Raw genomic sequence first — 20079 nt, forward strand, 5'->3', positions numbered from 1 at the left:
TGTGTGCTCATTTTTTCTTTAATTATAATAAGATGCGGTATGTATATGTTTAGCTTGAATCGCCACTGAACTATGAAACAAGCAAATGACTTCTTTTGAATGTGTTTAATTAAAAAAAATGAACTTTTGAAAATTGTTTTTTGAGGGCTGGAGAGATGGCTTAGCAGTTAAAAGCACATACTACGGGGTTGGGGATTTAGCTCAGTGGTAGAGCGCTTGCCTAGCATGCGCAAGGCCCTGGGTTCGGTCCCCAGCTCTGGGGGAAAAAAAAAAAAAAAAAAAAAAAGCACATACTACTTTTGTAGAAGACCCAAGTTCCATTTCCAGCACCACATCAGGTGGCTTACAACCACCCAGGGAATACAGTGCCCTCTTCTGGATTCTGTGGCCACCTGTACACACATCTGCACAGACCCCCCCCTCAACAGAAAGAGGAGACGATGATGATGATGATGATGATGATGATGATGATGATGATGATGATGATGATTTTGAGATAGCGTCTTACCTTGTAGGCCAGACTGGCTTGCAACTCACAGCAATGCTCCTGTTCAGCCTAAGTGTTGTGATTACAGACTTAGCAGCAAGCCTTTTTTTTCTTTTTAAAACACATTTACCAAGTGCTATCAGGGGTAGGTAGGTAAATATTAAAGTTGATCTAATACATTGTTTAGCAAAATTACATTCTGCTGGCTATAAAAGCAGTATACAAACTGAAAACAAATCAGTCTATGAAAAGCTCTAGTGTCACAGTGAAGGATATGAATTCTCTTGCTATAATGAATTATATTTATATTCTTTTTGTTATGATGTGTTTGAATGTCACTTTATTCCAGTGATTCATGTATTAGGAAATAGTCTCAGCACAGGTTATTTGCTTCTCATTTTATCAGTGAGAAGTATGAAGTTAGCTGACAAGCTCTGGCCCACTCTTGTGGTTATTGCCCAGAGCCAGAGAATTGGCACATTTTAAGCAGTTGTTCAGGTACTTCCAAGAACTTCCTTACAGCCTCACCAAAGCTAGAAATATTAACTGCGGATCTCTAAGAAGTCTGCTGAGCCTTGTTCTAAGTGAATGCTGCAGTTTGCACACAATTCCTTGGAGCTGAGAGAATACCCTGAAGTGTTTACTCTTCAGCTCACTAAGGCTCAGAGGCTCTCTAGTTCCCATGTGTACTATGAGTTTCATATGGCCATCTACATACCTATTTTCTGTAAGTTAACATCAGGGTCCTTTCAGGGTAAGTTGACTATTAATTGTAGCATTTGTGTATTTCCTAACCACTTAATGTATATAAAAGGTATCTTTGCTTTTGCAGGGGGTGGTTCTATGATTGTATCTTATTACATTTTATTTTTGTGGGTGTGTTTGTGTGTATGTGTCTGTGTGCATATGTGGGATGAAACTAAATCTTGCTCAGTCTACAAAGCAGGCATAGAGCTGTGTACAGGAAACAAGTGCTATTCAGAAGTGAGCTAAGATTTCAGGAGACAGTTCCTGGGTCAGCATTTGGACCAGATCTGATTTCTATGGAGTCCTGCAGAGTCCTCCTTTTCCATTTTGAAATAGGAACAAGCACTGCTGAAAACTGCCACATTCCAGCTTCCACGATGACATTTACATGAAGTCCCTATTACCTGGCAAAGCCTTATAATTCAGTGTACCCTTAAAAGAAACTAGACTACTTAGAAACATTAAAGTTGTACTGAAACATGTAAATAAGTTTTGCCCTCACAAGTTTTCTGTCTTTAAAACTTGTGAGATTTTACCTATGTTTTCAGTACTGACACACACTCTCTGAAATAATCTCCCATATAAGCCAGGTTCACCAATTTATTAACTGTACTATGACTGACATTTTTAAAAACTCTATCAAGGCTGGGAGGTACTCAGTGGTACAACACTTAAACATTCTTCCTGGGTTCCTTCTCCAGCATCACAAAAAAATAAAACCCCAGACAAGCTGTTTCCCTTAAAGATAAATGCAAGGCAAGACTAGAGTAACGATGTTGCAGAATTTTATAACCAATTTATTTCAAAACAGAAGTCCTTAAAAGCAAAAGAAAACCATATACCTCATTCATTGTTGTCATAAGAAACCTCTATTGGAATGGGGTTGAGCACTCCTTAGCTGGAGTGGGCTATAACTTGTTCTACCAAAATGGTAAGAAATTTTTCTTCTATGACACATGGGTATAAACAGAGACTGACCTGACCTCCACAGGCTCAGGGTAAAGCTTCTACAGCTGGTGGCTGTTTCATTTCTAACGAGACTGGGGAGACTGCGGGGACTGTGATACTCGTGCTCTGGGTTTCCGGTGGCTCCTGCTGCCTTCTTGGTCTTCAGTGTCTGGATACTTGGAAAGGTCCAGAGTCAACACATGGCTGAACATGCATTCATCGTGCTGAAATGGAGGTAGGGCAGTTTTAGTTCTCCCGATCAGAGGAATAGTATTTATTAAAGTGAGGTCATTAGTTAATCTAATAATGCGTTTAAAAGGGATATCCTGTGTGAGTTTTTTGAGACAGGGTTTCTCTATGTAGCCCTGGTTGTCCTGGAACTCACAATGTGGATCAGGTTGTCCTGAAATGTAGAGAGATCTGTCTACTTCAGACTCCTGGGTAATGGGATTAAAGGCATGCATCACCACACTTAGCCCAGTAAATTAATTTTTATCTTAGGTTAAAGGTGAACAGACTAAAAACAGAAAGTCTTAAATTATTGCTCTATTCCCCTGGCTCAGGTTTTTAATTAAAAATTTGTTTTGTGTATTTGTAGGTGTGGGCCTGCAGGGTACAGGTGTGAAGGTTAAAAGACAGCTTTAACTTTTTCTGTGTGTGTGTGTGTGGGGGGGGGGGGTTCGGTTCTCTCCTTTCACTACATGGATCTTGGGGATGGAACTTACGTTGTCAGGCTTGGCAGCTGGGCTTTACCAGCTGAGCCATCTTAATGGCCCTACCTCAGGTTTTGACCTATAATGGATATGTTGAAATTCTAAGAGTTTCTGTACCCCTTGGAGCTTCTAGTGAATCTGTTTTTTTGATAAGTGATTCATTTTTGCACAAAATATTCACAGTCAGAACATGAAGCACAGTTTTAACTTTTCTGTTACTAATTTGCAAAACAGAAGTACCTCACTACCCTGCAGTTTTAGAGTTTGTTTTTAAACTACACATATTTACTCTTGTGTGGGGAAGGGATGAATTGGTTTTCTCTATCACATGGGTCTGGATGGTAAAACTCAGGTCAATAGGCTTGGTAGCAAGTGCCCCAACCTGCTGAGCCGTCTGCTGGGTCATGACCTTCAGTTTTAATTTCCTTCTTTCACTTAAGTATGTCTTAAATTTCTTTCTGTCACAGAGAGTATCTGAGTAATTACTCATAAATTTTACTCATTTAAAAATCACTTGGTTTATATTTACCTACTGTAGAAACCCTAGAATGTCTGCAAACTCCTAGATTGTGTTAGGAAATCCCAAGGCTCCAAGGCTGGCAGGGTCAAAGAAGTTTATGGGGCCTGTCCTTCCCCCACAGCCCCTTACCTCTGGGTAGACGCCTATCAGTGCATCAGCTCTGGAGTAAAACTCCTCTTTCAGGGAAATGATTATCATCTGAAATTGTTCCTGACTCTGCTCTTTGATGTAACCTGAGACCTGGGAGGAAATAAAAAGCACATCTTTCACCAGCAAGGCAAGGCCTCCTTTGGGCTCTGGGAACAATGGTTCTTTTTCTTTCTTTTTAGGTTTAAAAAATCACATTTGAGTTGATAACTCAAGGCTTAAAGATTGGGAAACCATGGCAAGTGTATATGATTTTATAATCAAGTCTTGGGTAAAGATGAATTCTAGCTCCTCCAGGAAGCTCAATTCCAAGGAAATAAAATGATTAGGGTGTGGTGGTGTAATTCTGTAATTCTAGAGAAGTGAAGGGTCTGAGGGTTCTGTATCCTTGAGGCAATGCCTAGAATCACCTAATATCCTCTCACTAAGGCCCTACCCTCTCAAAGTTTCCTTTAGGAAGCTCAATTGAAGAAAATCCCTTTCCACTGCCACAGCCTTTATGTGGGGACATTTTATATCTAGACCATAGGATGCTCTTATCTCCTGTTCCTACTTCACTATTCCAAGACTTCAATTCCTGCATCATGGCTACTACCATGGTCTCTTAACACCAGAGTCCCTTCTGCAAAAGTGGCTTTTTCACCTGTCTATTCACGTACTGTATGTGGTACTCCAGAAGCATAGAATCTTGAACACATAACAGTTAGTTCCAGTGTATTCTGACCCAGACCAATCTTAGGGACTTGGTAAGTACTATCATACTAGACAAAAGTCTGAGTCTTAGTTCTGTGCCCAAGTTCTGAGTGGTTTGTTTTGTCATTTTGTTTTGTTTGACAAGCAAGCCATCAAATGGATGTATGTAGACATGTGAGAAGAGAGCTCAGAGCTATCCCCAGGTGTGCATGAGCTGGGCATGGTGAAACAAGAAGTCTCTCAGAGGTTCTAAAAGGTCTTGATTACCCTAAGGATTGCTGCTCTTTGCCTCCATGGTTTCTTCTTCAAGCTTCTGCTTGTCTGTCCTGATTGTCCTCAGTGATAGATTATGACACAAATATAATCCTAATAAGCCTTTCTCCCTAAGTTGTTTTTGACCACAATTTTGTCACAGCAATAAAATAAAACTAGGACATAAACATTCTACTAGAAATTGAAAACAGAAGCTGGGTAGTGGTAGACCATACCTTTAATCCGAGCACTTGGGAGGCAGAGGCAAGCAGATCTCTGAGTTTGAGGCAGCCTTGTCTACAGAGAGAGTTCCAGGACAGCTAGGACTACACAGAGAAACCCTGTCTTGAAAAACCAAAAGGAATGTGTGTGTGTGTGTGTGTGTGTGTGTGTGTGTGTGTGTGTGTGTGTGACGGGGGGATGAAATCAGAAACTTACTTTGCCGATGTTAGTATTGTCCAGGGCTGCATCTACTTCATCTAATACAAAGAATGGAGCAGGTCGAAAACTAGAAAATAACAACATGCACATGAGTAACAACTTCCTATTTGTTTTATGATATAAAAGACTTAGAGGCAAAGAGCAAAAATCCTTAGGTAATCAAGACCTCTGAGAGGCGTCTTGTGCCACCATGCCTAGCTCATGCACACTTGAGGGACAGCTCTGAGCTCTCTTCTCATATGTCTGCATACTGGATTCCACATGAACATTAAGCCATCATTTTCCCCAGCAACCTCTCACCCCACCAACCCCCACCCACACTGTTCTTTCCTGTGGGCAGCTAGTGGCAACAACTATTATTAAGGTTATTTAGACTAAACCCATGAAGCCATGACTGACTCCTTCACATTCCATTCTGTCAGTAACCTCTAGCTCTCACATTGTCCCAAGTCAACACTTGCTTGTTAGAACAACATCCTAACCCTGTTGCTATCACTGCCACACAAATGTATATTCCACACATGCTAAGCACACTTGGTTTTGTTACATCTAGAGCATTCTTTCTTGCTTTAGCTATCTATATAACTTGTTCCCTTAACTCTTAAGTAATATAATCTTTTTATTGTTGTAAAGTACCTGAGGGCCATGCATATCTCCATTCCTTTTATTCTCTTTATGGGATTTATCATTTACAAATATTCTCTATATTAGGGAAACTGTTTACAAATGTACTTCACTATCTCCTCCAAGGAAAACAAATCTCCCCACAATGGTGTCTTAAATGAGCCTAAGGTCTCAAAATGGGAGACATGTACTCTATTGCTGAACTACCGCCCCCAGCAAAAATGACATTCTTTGTTTTTTGAGACAGGGTTTCTCTGTAACAGCCCTGGCTATCCTGGAACTCACTTTATAGACCAGGCTGACCTCAAACTCATGGAGATCTACCTGTCTCTGCCTCCCCTGAGTGCTGGAATTAAAGGTGGGCACCACCACCACTGGCAAAATTAAGTATTTTTGAGAAAGACACTTTGTTTGGTTCACAGAATCTCCAGAGCCTGCAATAGTACCTGAAAGTGTGATTATTTCATAGAGTGAAGGGATGGGTTGCTGCCTAGTGATAATCTCATTCTGTGATCCTGTGTCTACCCCATCATGGTTTTTGTCTGTACCTCTCCTGTGGGGCCTGTCCCATTTCTTTCTTGAGACCAGAAGTCAAATTCCTATATTCTGTTCCTGGTGATGGGAAGACAGGAGCACCCACACTGCTATTGCCTGCAATGGTTGCTGAAATCTGTTCTTAATCTGTCTTAATTTTACTCAACTTTTGTTTCTTGATTTGTATTTCAAGGGAAACAGTACAGCCATCATCAGTGGGAATGAGGATTTCAAGACCCCCATACTTCCTTTTTTCAAAGGAAGAAATACTTTGCTTTCATTACACAGCAGAGCTCTGAGTATGGCTTAGGAAAATAACATGTAAGCTAGGTCATTGCTTTTGTTCATTTTTGGGAAATCTTGATGTCCTATGTTGATCATCCAAGTATCATCCTTTTATAAAGCTAGAAAACTATTGGCTATTGACAAATTTTATCAAAGATTGTACTTGTAGATTTTCTAACTTGATATAATAGGCTTAAACCAAACTTCAATTTTATGACTAAAAGATAGCTTTGCTAAATATTATTTAAAAATAATTACAGGCTTTCTGTAGAAAGACAAACTTAGTAACTTCCTGTGGCCTTACCTGTGTACAGCAAACAGAAGAGCCAGAGCAGCCACACACTTTTCTCCCCCTGACAAGTTGTCCATAGGCATGAACCGTTTGCCTGGAGCCACACAATTATAGCTAATTCCATCTAAGTAAGGTTCTTCAGGGTTCTCTGGGCTAAGAAATGCCTGAAACACATTTATTTAGCCTTATCAGAAAAGTAACTAATACATTTAAGTTAGGTGGCAACATATTTAAGTGAAAAAATTCTTTCCCTTGGTTAGGTTCTCCCCAGTTTTGATGGGAAAAATACTAATACTTATAAATATTACCCACAGATATCAAGGTTATCAGGATTAAGGGGAAAAGAGAATGCTCAACATATTCACGGCCCATCTCTTTCCATTATAATTCCAGTTGAACCTCAGCAGTAGATGCTACAGACTTATGAACAGCCTTCATCAACTTACTTGATGGTCCATGCCTCTGACATTTACTGAATACTTATTAGTGGCCACAGACTGTAGGTGTATGTATGAATCCTGTTTCTGATGAGTTAATATGCTTATTTTGCTAAAAATTTAATTTTTGCTGAAATCCTAAAATTCAGATTCAGGATCATTTCAGTCCTAATGTGAGTCAAAGTAGAGCTGGTACACAAATCTTGACTTCTATCTTTGTTCCACATTTAATTCTACAAGTATTTGCTATGGCTATTGCTAATACAACAGGGGTGGATAATAAAATGGGCCCAGAGATTCATTCAAATGGATATTATGGGGATCTGATCCCGCCTTTAGTTTTCTTTCTACTCTCCTTCAATATGTTAATACCAAAATTATTTCTTCACCATACAGACAGTAGTTTAAGTAAATTTTTACTAGAATTTCAGCACTTGAAAAAATTTAGACAACAAATGATCTAACCCCACTCATGTTTCAAGTGGAAGAATAGACTCAGAGTAGCTCTGACTTGTGTGCCACTAGTAAAGTTGAGTAGACTCCAGAACACATGTCTTGAGATGATCAGTCTTCCTGTACTGGCTTTGCAACTTTGTCATTAAGGACTATGCCATAGTCATTTATTTCTCACCAGAAAACAAACACCATCATTGACACTAAGCTCCCTCTAGTGTCAGAGGTTGAGAAACACACCTGGGCACTGTTGTTCCTGCAGAGCTTCTTGTAGATTTGATCAATTGAGACCGAGATGTGCTCAAAACACTGACTGAAAGCATCGTACCTCCGTCTTTTCACCTGTTCAAACTCTTGCCTACATATTCTGGCTTCCTTTCTGCTGGCCTCAAAAGCTAAGGAAAAAAATCAATAATCTTTATTTTTGAGTTTGGTTGTCTTGAATATACCTGCATTCAAAATACTTTACTTATTACTAAATTCTGATAACATATATTTTAAGCTTGAGGAGTCTTTTCCTGATAGAGCTAATATCTGAATAATGTTAGCAAATCCTGACAGTGTATTTAATATACTTATTTGTCTAGTATGAAAAATCTTGATTATGTTTTAAAATAATTAATGCTATTTTGTTGTTGAGACAAAGTCTCATGAGGCCGGGCTGGCCTCAAACTCATTATGTGGCTGAGGATGGCCCTTAACTTCTGATGCTCCTGACTACCTCTAGAGTTCTGGTATTATACAGATGCAAAAACCCAGTTAATGGGGATTTCCATGGCTTCATATATATTAGGTAAGTATTTGTCCAACAGAACTACATTCTCAACCCCCAGTAAACCTACTTTTAAGTAAAGCAGAACATTCTTTATGAAGGAAGGCATTTGTGTTTCAGTATTAAAAAGCACACATCACCATACAGCGACAGAGAAAAATGCATGTTAATAAAAGAAAGGTACAATACAAGGAGGTTGCTGGCACATACAGAAATAAAAACACAGATGAATATAATCTTGCTAACAACTATAAACGTAATTTTACCATCTGCAGATTCTTGAAATTTGTCTCTGACAGCCTTTAAGTTCTCCTGTGCTCGCAGGTTTGGAGCTGCAGTCTTCAGTAGAGTATTTTCTTGGGATGCTACTTGCTGTAGAAGGAGTGTGAGGTGGGCCTCCACCTCCTTATCTGATTGTAGAGCCTGTCATTAGCAAAGAACAACACTGATTGGCACACTTTTAAAACTCAAAGGTAAGACCTAAGTACAAGATTTACCATTCTGTGTGAGTGAGCATATCTCCCACAGCAGGTGTGTAGAGGTAAGAGGATGACTTTTAGGACTGATTCTCTTCTTCAGTTATGTATGACCAAGGAATTGAATTCAGGTTGGTAGCAAGTGGCTTTATTTGGTGAGCCACTTTGTTGGCCTAAGACTACTATCATCTATTCTGGGGTTGGGGGTGGGGTGTTGGTTAGTTGGTTTCTTGAGATAGGGTCTTGCATTTTAGCCTTGGTTGGTCTGGTATTCACAATGTAGCTTAGATAAGCATCATATTTGTAGCAATCCTCATGCCTCAAACTCCCAAATGCTGAGATTACAAGTTTGTGTCACCACACCTGGCAAGGATGCTACTATCTGACTCTACTTCACCCTCTGCACAGAGAAGGAATTCAAATGTCCTGGAGGTATAATGCATAACTCCAAAGTCAGTGAAATAGGAGGGGAAGGGGAAGGTGTAGCCACACTCTTCCAGGAAAACTTTCTTGAGTCCTAAAGGGGATTATTAATACATAATAAAGGTAATATTTAACTCACTGGGAAAAACAGTATTTGAAAACTGAATAAAGTGCATTATTTGGGTGACTTTTAAAAAATAGCAGTAAAGTAAATTTTAAGTGATCAAGTATGATAGTTTCCTGCTGAAAGACTACACTTCCTAGCTTCCCTGGGATAAAGCAAGCAAAGCAAAACAAGTTTAAAGTAAACTTAAGGTTTGCTTATAATGTAAAGTAATACCCAGAATCAGGTATATAAAAATTGGTCAAGAAAGTCTGCTTGAGTAAAATGAGTTAAATTTACAATATGTTCCCATGGCAGGAAGTCCCCAGGCCAAGTTGTTCCCTTATATGGAATACAAGTTCCGTTCGATGGAGCATCATCCCATCAGAGATGCTTGTTAGCCTCCTTACAGGACAAGGATGCCTGGGAATTAATGCCTACTAGAAGTCTGTTGCATTTGCCTCTGGCTGGATAGGCCTGACTAGCTCTGGTTATGTACGCCTGACCCAAAACAAAACAGAACACCCTCCTTATCTAAAGATGAAATACTCCTCATGTACTCCACATGACAGGGAGATGGGTTTTCTTGCCCAGTGGAGGATCTCAGTCTGCACTCACATCCTAAATGTCTCGAACTGGAGAGAGGCAAATAATTATTCTCAACGTCTTTCAAACTGGCATTTGAGGATGCTGTGAACAAGGAAACTTTGTTCCTAAGCTTAACACCTGACTGGTATGGTGCCTGCATGCTAGTTCAGTTAGCCACACCCTTTACCTTGGCATTCGATTCTTCTTCAAATCAAAAGCTAATTTCAGGGTCTACACTCTAACTACCCATGTGCCCTGATTAAAGGAGGCTGCCAGATATTCTGTCCTCAAACCCACAGCTTTGAAAAGGTATTCAGAATATCCAATTGGTATCTTTGGCAGTTGGGTTTTTGTCTCTGTAGAGTCAACAAGTGATTCTATTAAGTAATATCTATTAACCCATAAGCCTTCAGAATCATCTGGAGATGTCTTAGATGAAGGAGAGTCTCACCAACTTAGCTTCACCTGTAGTACTTTCAGACCATAATCCAATCTTTACCCAGATGGAGGGCATTTCAGGGCCAGTGCCTACACTCTTACTATGAAGCTCTACAAAGAGTATATAGGCTTTAGCAGTGATGCTTGTGAATATCCTCTTAGAAATTCCAAAACCTCATTTAATTTGGTTATTTTGCTTTATAAATTATGCCTCCAAACAATCTATTTTTAAATAGAATGGTGTTAAGAACTATGCTTACCGCTGTCTGTATGTGGTGAACTACAGATTTGTCCATCAACAAAAGGAGTAAAGAACTGGCCTTCTTTGTTAGTTCAGTCCCTGTTACATGTAAATTATTTATTACATATTTGACATGACTGACTGCTTACATTTTTTCCATCTGTTGGTTGACTGTGCGGAATGGAAATGTTATAAAAATTTTACATTCTGTTATAGGGTTAATTTTAGAAAACTTTAAAATGAATCATTTATTCTTGACAAGGCAAGTCAATGTCTCTGGGAGTATACCTTTTTTATTAAAGTTAAAAATCATTTCTTTTGGTAGAATGCAATTTAGAACTAAAATGTCTTTTTATATAGCCTGACAATATAAAATATATTTACTAAATAATCTTGGAATATAGGTGTAACAATTTTCGTCAGCCCAAACAGCTTACCATCTTCCTTTTCAAGCCCAGCCTCACTCCTTGACTGCGGCTGTACTCCAAAATTAAAAAGGACTAGATCTGACTACTAAGGATGGGATTTATGCCCTCTTCAAGCAATGCTGCTTCCATGCCAACAAACCCTAAATGATTTGAAATGGGGCTTGAAAACACCAAACAAAAATTATTTCTGTTTTTTTCCCTCACTGGTTCCTCTCCATGCCCATTCTTTCCTCCTTACTAGTCTCGTACCTATGTTTCACCATGTCTTTTAAATGTTTTCCCTACTAAACTTCTTATACACAAAGAAAATGTTTTACATATGTTTTCCTGATAGCTCTGACTCCAAAACAACCCCACTTGTTCCTGACTCATCTGTAAAAAGACTTTTTGGATGCTGTGGAGAAATTCTGGCTAAAAGGGATCTTTATCACTTTCACCCCAGGTGAGATATTATTCTTTACATTAGTCCTCTATTTTATTTTGTTCCCTTTCTTTGATGCTCTGTAGCTCCCTGCTTCTTATGCTAACTTGTTTTGGTGCGACAGTTCTGGCAATGGGACCAGTCACTGTCACCCTGAATCAACACTTTCTCTCACTGTTACACTCCATTTCCCCTGCCTCTGGTTCCTTCAACCTTTCAGGAAAATCTTTCAATTCTAGTCTGTAGCAAAATCATCTGCTTACAGCCCTCCATTTTTCCAAGCCTCTCCAGGAACATAGGATGGCAATCACCTAATCCACATAGCCAATCAAGACTCTCTCCTGCTTTCATGACCAGAGGACCTCCTCTTCAATGGGACCAGTACTTTCCCCCTCTGACAAAGACTACTTAGCAGAAAACAGTTATAACATTCTACATTTTTAAATATCCTCTTGAAGTTGGAAACAGTAGTTTCCCAGCTTCCCTTTGGGGCTACGTTAGTCATTTCTATCCCTATAAGGGGTGGCATGTGATCTTCTGTAGGCATTTGGCCATCTACACATATAGATGACAAAAGTGCCCTCCATCCCCCATGAATAAGCACCTAAGGTCAGAAGAAACCTCTCTCTCTGTCTTCTATCTCTATACAGCTGTTTTTATATAATCTGACCAGGCAGGCAAATGAAAACTAAAGAAGACATATGCTGGGGCAGTATCTCAGGTAGTAGAGAGCACTTGCTTAGTGTTGACAAAGGCCTGGGTTCCATCCCTAGCACTTTATACACTGGGTATAGTGGGACATGCCTCTAAACTCAGTACCTGGGAAATGGAAACAAAAATATTAAGTTCAAGGTCATTTTCAACTACATAGTGAGTTTGAGACCAGCCTGGGCTACACAAGACCCTGTCTCAAAAAACAACAAAAAAAACCAGATACTTCATCAACACAAAATAATTTACTGGATAATGAGGTAGGAAAGATTTTTCTAAACTAAAGCAAAGAAAGTAGTAAATAAAAACTGCAGAGAAGAAAAAAGCTGACACAGATATAATCAAAGAATCCATAAGTCTCCCAAGTATATTAACATGTTTAAAGATGTGGGGCTGGCTACTCAACATCACTCTTGATTTTCAACCTAGCCCATGCTTTGAGAAGATGAGTCACTCTTACCTGTGTGGAAATGCTAAGAGACTAGGAATAGTAGAGTAGGAATAGTAATGACTCAGAGAAAGGCTAAGGTTACCAAGTTACTGGCTCAGGAATGAACATGGGACCTTGTTTAAATCACACTGTAACCAGGAGACAACGGCTTAGGCTTTCTAGAAACAACTTCAGTTTTAGAACAGTACTAGCCCAAAGGTAGGTTCACTTCTCTGAAGATACTGGTAATGTAGGTAGGTAGCCCAAATAGTAGTACTCACAGTGTGCACATCAGTTCAAGGTCAGCTGGCCTAAAGCATGATTGTTTCATTTAAAAAAAGTTACCTATTTCCTGCTATTTTGTAACAGATACTTGGTATTAGAAGTGGTTCTAGGCTCATAGCTTGGCATTTCTTGAGAGATAAGACAAAAGGAGTTGCTATTGTTATTCACAATCTTCCCCTTTCACTGTAACCTAAATTAATGCTAATAAACTGAAATTTGTAGGATAAACACTGATTGCTAGGTGTACCAAATGGCATTAGAAGCTTGTAACTTTCAGCACATCTTCAATGGGAATGAAGAGAAGCTAGGGATTCTGTTTAATCACCAAAGTTACCAGCTGAGAGAGGGACATCCAGTTTGGGGGACACATTGATTGGCTGGCAGGGCAGCACACCTACAGGAGGCAAAAATGCACGGGAGCTCTGTACCTCCTGCATCCCTGTCCTGTACAGCTCTTCCAGTTGGCTCTTCCCATGTTATCTTTTATAACTGTTGGCTTCAAACCTGGAACAAACATCTGAGGAGCCTATTTAACACAGTAAAGTGGATCCTGAACGATCTCCCTGCATCCTAATACAGGGTGCCTACGTGGCTGGAATAACCAGCCCCCTACCTTTAACTCTCCAGCCCAGGAGGCTGAGCTGCTCTTCCATATATAATTTAACCATTTTGGTTACTTGCTTTCTGTACCATTGGGCTTCCTTGCTGCACCCAATTTTCTTTCCCCTCTCCTTACCTTCCCTCCCTACTCCTCACGTGGAGCAACTCAGTCTGGTCATGTCCACTTTGGACTCTCCCACATATCCCTGCCTCTGTCTATTATCCCACACAACTACAATAAACCTTCTCTTCCACTATACCTAGGAGCAGCCGTGTCCTTTCCTCTCCATCTCCGACATTCAATAACAAATTGGCAAATGTAGAATAAATTATTACTCTCAATTCTGTGTGTAATTCTGGCAAATTACCATACTCAAGGGTTAAGGCACCCCTGCGTGACTGGCATCCAAACAGTCTGTGCCCTGAACTTGTGGGATTTGATGCTACCCTAGACAGTGCCAGATTGGGACTGAACTCTTAACATTTCCAGCTGGTGTTCAGAGAACTAAAGAACTGCTAGCTCTCTGGTGTTGAAAGCACTGTTAATACAGATGTTTGGTAGTGCACACACATTTTTGTGTGTGCACATGTGTTTGTGGAAGCCAGAGTCTGGTTAGCTGTCTACTTCAGTTTCTCTCTACCTTACTTTTATTTAATTAAAAAATTTATTTCTATTTTACAAGTGTCTTTGCTTGTATGTCTGTCTGTGCACCACCTGCATGCAGTGTCCAAGGAGGCTAGAGGACATTGGATCCTTTGGAACTGGAGTCACAGATAATTTGTTAGTGGCTATGTGGGTGAAGGGAACAAAACCTGGGACCTCTGGAAGAACAGCCAGTGCTCTTAACCACTGAGCCGTCTCTGCAGCTCCATCTTATTTTTTGAGACAGAATCTGTCACTGGACCTGGGGCTTACTGATTGGCTAGAGTAGCTGGACAGTGAATTTCAGGGACCAACCTGTGTCTGTTTCCCCAGCTCTGGAATTACAAACATAAAACTGTTGCACCTGCCTTTTTTTTTTTTTTTTTTTTAGTACTAGGGAGCCAAATTCGGGCTATTATGTTTACTTGGCAGGCACTTTACTGACTGGATCACTTCTATAGTTTCTATTTTGATTTTTGGAGACGGAGTTCCATGGCACACAGGCTAACAGTCCATTTTTGATGCCCCTGTCTATAGCCCAAGTGAAGCTGGGATTGCAGACATTCTCAATCATTATCCCAGCTTTCTTTTTTTTCCCCTTTGATGTCTCTTCCCCCGACAAAATAAAAACAAAATAAACCCCACCAACTAACCCAACTCCACACATCTTAAACCTAACCATATAAAAATTATTCTATAATATTTTAATAGCCAATATTACCATTAATCACTATCAGAAATCTTTCCGTTACCTTCCAATCCTCCCTTAGAGGGCTGTAGTCTATTTGGATGGATGCTTCTTTTTCATAGATATCAGCCGTTGCCTGGGTACTTTCTGTTTCAGTTAGCTGAAAAACAGACACTCTTACCTGGATGATAACCTCTACTCCAGCTACTTACTGAGTCATTCAGATCAAGCTACCATCCTTACACAGTCACACAGTCAAAAAGGACTGGCCTTGGCCAATCTTGACATAATCATGCAGCAGTGTCCTACGTTCACTTTATTGTAATCATACCTTATTGACAAAGCAGGTGGGACCCACTCTCAGAACTGACATATTTCTCTGTTATCAGTGCAGCCCACCCTGCATGTCTGCTCAATTCTCACCTCAGCTGCTTTCTGGCTGTCTTCTCTCAAACTGTACCTTTTTAATCTACATTTCTGAGACCCACCATCAACACTCAATGTGATGGTTTGAATATGCTTGGCCCAGCCAGTGGCACTATTAGGAGGTGTGGCATTATTGGAGGAAGTGTGTCACTGTGGGTGTGAGCTTTAAGATCCTCAACTTGGCTGCCTGGAAGCCAGTCTTGTAGCAAATCCATATGTGAGATATGATTTGCCTCATGCTCTAGCAGAAGCATGATTTTGACAGCTACAGATAGTTTCTGCAAGTGTATGATGTTTGGAATTCTGGAGACTCTGGAAAGAGCATATAAATGCTAGTGTCCTGAGAGGTGGTAGTGGTGGGCAGCTGCTGTTGCTGGTTGCTGTTGTTGTGGTTTGTTAATTAATTGTGGGAAGAGAAATGAGAAAAAAATTGGATATCCTGATGGTGAAGATCAAACATGCCCCAAAGAACTCCATACCCCTAATCAGCAGGAAGTAGTCTAACAGTATCAGTACCCCTTTTCCCTCTCTAACCTTCTTTCTCTTCAACATAGTATTGCAGGGTTGGAAGGTGGGATAAGGGTGGAGAAGGGTGGTAGAAAGGGAACCTTAAAGTATCCAAAAGTCTGGTTACAATATGTATTAAAACAGCTCAAATGTAAGTTAAAGCTGAGTGTTAAATGTATTGCAAAAGCTCAACATCTCATGAGTATGACTTCATTGCATATATAAATGGATTTTGTCTAAGTTTGCCTAAAATATTTTAACATCATGATCTCAAGTTCTATTTTTCTTCAAATGTTATGTCATTCTTTACAGTTGAACAAACTTTTGTGTGTGCATAGACATTCTCTTTACCTATCCATCTGTTGATTGGAATCCAAATTATTTTCATGTTGACTATGGTGAACAGTACTTTAATATACACAGATATTCAGGTGTACCTGTAGTATGGTAATTCTTCAGAACACATAACAGAATAGTAGTGTATCTGAATCATATGGTAGGTTTTTGTTGCTGGCTATTTTTTTTACTTTTTTGAGAAACAAGAATACAGATTTCTACAGTTGGGTATGCTAGTTTGCATTTCTACTAGCATTGTATAAATGATGTATTTTCTCACATCCTCACCAGTGTGCATGTTGCCATTTGTTTCTTGATAGTAGCCATTATGATCTAAGCGTCAATTCTTGCTGTCAGTTCTTGAGTTGTTGGAATCCTTTTCACTAAGTCCTCACCTCTCCATATATTTTCAAGGATTCTATTTCCCCTGGCAGTTCCAAGTCTCACATTAAAGTCTTCAATCTATTTTGAATTTATTTTCATATAGCAATAGGGAAAGAGTTTCATTCTTTAATATGTGACAGAATTTTTCAGTCCCTTTACTGAGGATGTCTTTTCTCCAATATCTGACTTTAGCCCTTTTACTAAAAATCAGGCTGCTAAAGTGTATGTTAAAGTACATGAAGACTAATGTATAAATTTCCTTCTGGATCCTTTATTCTGGCCCATTGGTTTGTGTATGTTTTTTGTTAGTAACAGGACATAATGTTCTACTTTAGTAATGTGCTTACATTAGTTACACTATCTGTATATATGTACATATATACAACACAGGCCAGGAAGGATCTATTTATGAAGAAGAAAGAGTAGCTTTTTCTTCCTGGCTTTGAATCATCATCTTTTCAAAACCTGGTAAGTGTTAAACATTTTGTTGAGAGTAAGGCTGTGCACAGGAGATACTGCACTGGAGTTTCAGAATCCTATTAAGCCTCATGTAAGATAGGCAGCTCCAAGGGCTGAGGTACCAACTAACCTTAAGCTTGATGCTCTCAGACTCCAGGTATCCTCATGTGGTAGGCTCAGCTTCTTGCCAAGCAAAAGCAGGTCTGTTAACCAGGGTACTTTTTCTTTTAAAACTTACTAGGTTTTGTGACTGTTTGAATGAGAATGGCTCCCATAGGCTCATAGTTGAATACTGGGTCACCAAGGAGTGGTATAATTTGAAAGGATTAGGTGTGGCCTTGTTGGGGTAGGGGTGGCTTTGTTGAAGGAATGAAGTGTGTCATTGGGGGTAGGTTCTGAGGTTTCAAAAAGCCCATATTGAATCCAGTCTCTCTCTTCTTGCTGCCTACAGATCCAGCTGTAGAACTCCCAACTACTTCTCCAGCACCATGTCTGGTTGCATGCTTGTCATGTTCTTCATGACAACAATGGACTAAACCTCAGAAACTGTATGCCTAAATTAAATGCTTTCCTTCATAAGAGTTGCCATGGTCATGGTGTCTCTCTATAGCAATAGGACACTAAGATTTATTCATTTTATCCTACATGTAAATGTTTTAACTATATGTATGTAGTAGATGTTAGAAGTCAATGGATCCCCTGGAACTGGAGTTACAGATCAAAGGTCATGAACTACCTGATGTGAATGCTATGCATTGAACATGGGTTCTCTGCAAGAGCAGCAAGTACTCTTTACTGCTGAGCCTTCTCTCCAGCCCAACCACTGTACTTTTCATTGCCTGAGCTAAATCTTTCTGGTGTGTTAGCATCTAGTCCTCCATCCCACAATGCTTCCTTGGCTGTTTGCCACTGTGGAGCTTGCGCTGAGGAGCCTGTGGGAGGTTGATTCCGGACTCCTTTACTTGTGATTTTTGTTCTTGTTTTCAGGCTCCCAAAGTAGTTCCGTCTTTTTTTTTTTCTTTTTTCTTTTCTTTTTTTTTTTTTTTTTCGGAGCTGAGGACCGAACCCAGGGCCTTGCGCTTGTAGCAAGCGCTCTACCACTGAGCTAAATCCCCAACCCCAAAGTAGTTCAGTCTTAAATAACAGGTTCCTTCTCAAGATGGCACTGAGACAAATTCTTGGAACCATGGGAAGCGACAAAACAGACTTACTTTCTTTTGTTGAGCAGTCAATATATTTCCAGAATCCCCAATTGGATCCCCTTTAAACTTTTGAGATTTGTGGGCTTGTCTTAGGGCAAGATCACCACTTTCTTTTCACCAGCATTGATTCTATCCCCCATTCTCCATCAAGGAGTCATGGCTGGAACTGTATGGTGCATAGAGGAAATTCAATCCATCAATTTGGCTACTCTGGCAAGGGAGCACATCCAAAAATATGATCTGGCTGGAATGTAGACATGTCCTGGGTTATAGTATGATTTGGTTGGAATACACATGCACCCTTAGTACACATTTTTAATCCTAAACAATGTAGGTAAGGTTAGTTTGTAGAAGGAGGTAGCCATGTTTGAAAGTGACATCTAATTGAGATGCAAAGTAACAAATCAGAGAAAGATTTGACAGAATGAGTCAAGAGATATGATATGCCCAACTCTCATGAGAGTAGCACAGGAAAAAGAGGCTATTTGACAACATCCCAGAGTTTGGGGGGATGAGGAAGCAATTTTACTGGACAGTTTTACAGAGACAGGTTATAGGCAGGTTACAGGTGAAGACAGAATGAACCAGAGAATGAGAAGCCAGAAGATTACAACAGAGTGCCAGAGTTAGTTTTAGGCCAAGAAGAGCAATTCAGTCAGAAGTGGAGAGAAGTCAGTTTGAATCTGCTTGGAAAGAAGTTTGGGCCAGAACAGCTGCATTGAATCAGCCAGCTAGAGTTTATCAAGAACTAGAAAGGGTGAGCTTATTCAAGCAGTAAGCCTCCAAGATGACAATAACATCTGGTGAATAAAAGATACATTTACAAAGGTGTTTGCTTTTTTACTCTGGTACTCTTCTTTGCTTTGTTTTTTTTTTTTCCCCACATTTTTCACCTATTGATCTTCCAGTATTTCTCTTGGAAATAATCTATTCTGTTATCCATTTCTTCTTTCTTAGTATATATATTTTATACCTTTTGTAATTTTTACAGAGTACCTGGGAAATCTCTTTCTGCTTTTTTTCTCATTGTCTTTTACTTTTGGGATTCCTATAAAGCCATCTTTAAGCCCAGAGATCTTTAGCTTTGTTCAATCTGTTAGGAAGCCCATCTAAAGTATTCATTTCTTTTAGTGTTTCTTTTTGGTTCTGCTTAAAATTTCCATTTCTGTTTAAATTATCCAGTGGGGGTTTTAGCTTATTAATAATCACATTTGTCTTAAATATCTATTCTGATGTTAACAGCCCCAACCATTTCTTAGTTTAAGTCTGATGCTGGTTCTGATACTTTTCCTGATAGAGATGTGCTGTGCAAAAGGGGCTATTATAAATGTCCCTCAGCACTGTGGTAGGGTGTAGGAAGAGAGAAGCACTAGGTGCCAATCTTTAGCAAGCTTTTGCCCCTAGACTATAAATTTCACAAGCTTCTTAGTATTTTTTTCTCCTTTAGATGAGATAGGATGGTGAGGGATGCCTGAATGGAGGTCTGGTAACAGCAGTTAAGCATTGTTAACCTCAGAAGATGAGGTTCTGCTAAAGTAATTTCTCCAGAGGACAGACCCTGTTAAGTAAGAGCTTGACATCACTTAAGAAAGTATCAACATAAAAAAGTCCAAGATCCTGAAATTGGCTCTTTCGTGTGTGTGTGTGTGTATGTATGTGTGTGTGTGTATGTATGTGTGTGTGTATGTATGTATGTATGTATGTATGTATTCATGAGATATGGCCCTACTCCATAGCCCAGATGATCTTGAACACTTGACCTTCCTCTCAGCCTTCCAATCCCTCAAGTCTTTACAAGCTTACACCATTGTGACCAATTTAGAAACCTTACTTTTCTTTTTTAGGTAATGATTCAATATTAATTGAGCTTAACATTTTAATATCTATCTTTAAATACTTAGCCACAAACATTTTTCTTTTTCCTTTCCTAGAAGGAGTTAAAGAA

General features: G+C 39.6%; 1 protein-coding gene across 2 annotated transcripts in view; it reads right to left on the minus strand.

Moving 5' to 3' along the window:
• Positions 1 to 2006: 2006 nt before the first annotated feature.
• Positions 2007 to 20079, minus strand: part of Smc1b (structural maintenance of chromosomes 1B) — a 61786-nt gene continuing 43713 nt past the window's right edge. Inside the window, exons 19-25 of one of the 2 annotated variants that reach the window (NM_001130498.1) lie at positions 14885 to 14980; positions 8612 to 8768; positions 7814 to 7968; positions 6696 to 6847; positions 4946 to 5015; positions 3545 to 3655; positions 2007 to 2406 (exon numbers count right to left, since the gene is read on the minus strand). In NM_001130498.1, coding sequence (NP_001123970.1) covers positions 2266 to 2406; positions 3545 to 3655; positions 4946 to 5015; positions 6696 to 6847; positions 7814 to 7968; positions 8612 to 8768; positions 14885 to 14980 — 882 coding nt within the window. In that variant the 3' untranslated portion in view covers positions 2007 to 2265. The remainder of the gene's footprint in view (positions 2407 to 3544; positions 3656 to 4945; positions 5016 to 6695; positions 6848 to 7813; positions 7969 to 8611; positions 8769 to 14884; positions 14981 to 20079) is intronic. The other variant, XM_063263329.1, reaches the window with a different exon arrangement.

Source organism: Rattus norvegicus, chromosome 7, assembly GCF_036323735.1.
Source record: "Rattus norvegicus strain BN/NHsdMcwi chromosome 7, GRCr8, whole genome shotgun sequence".
NCBI lineage: Eukaryota > Metazoa > Chordata > Mammalia > Rodentia > Muridae > Rattus > Rattus norvegicus.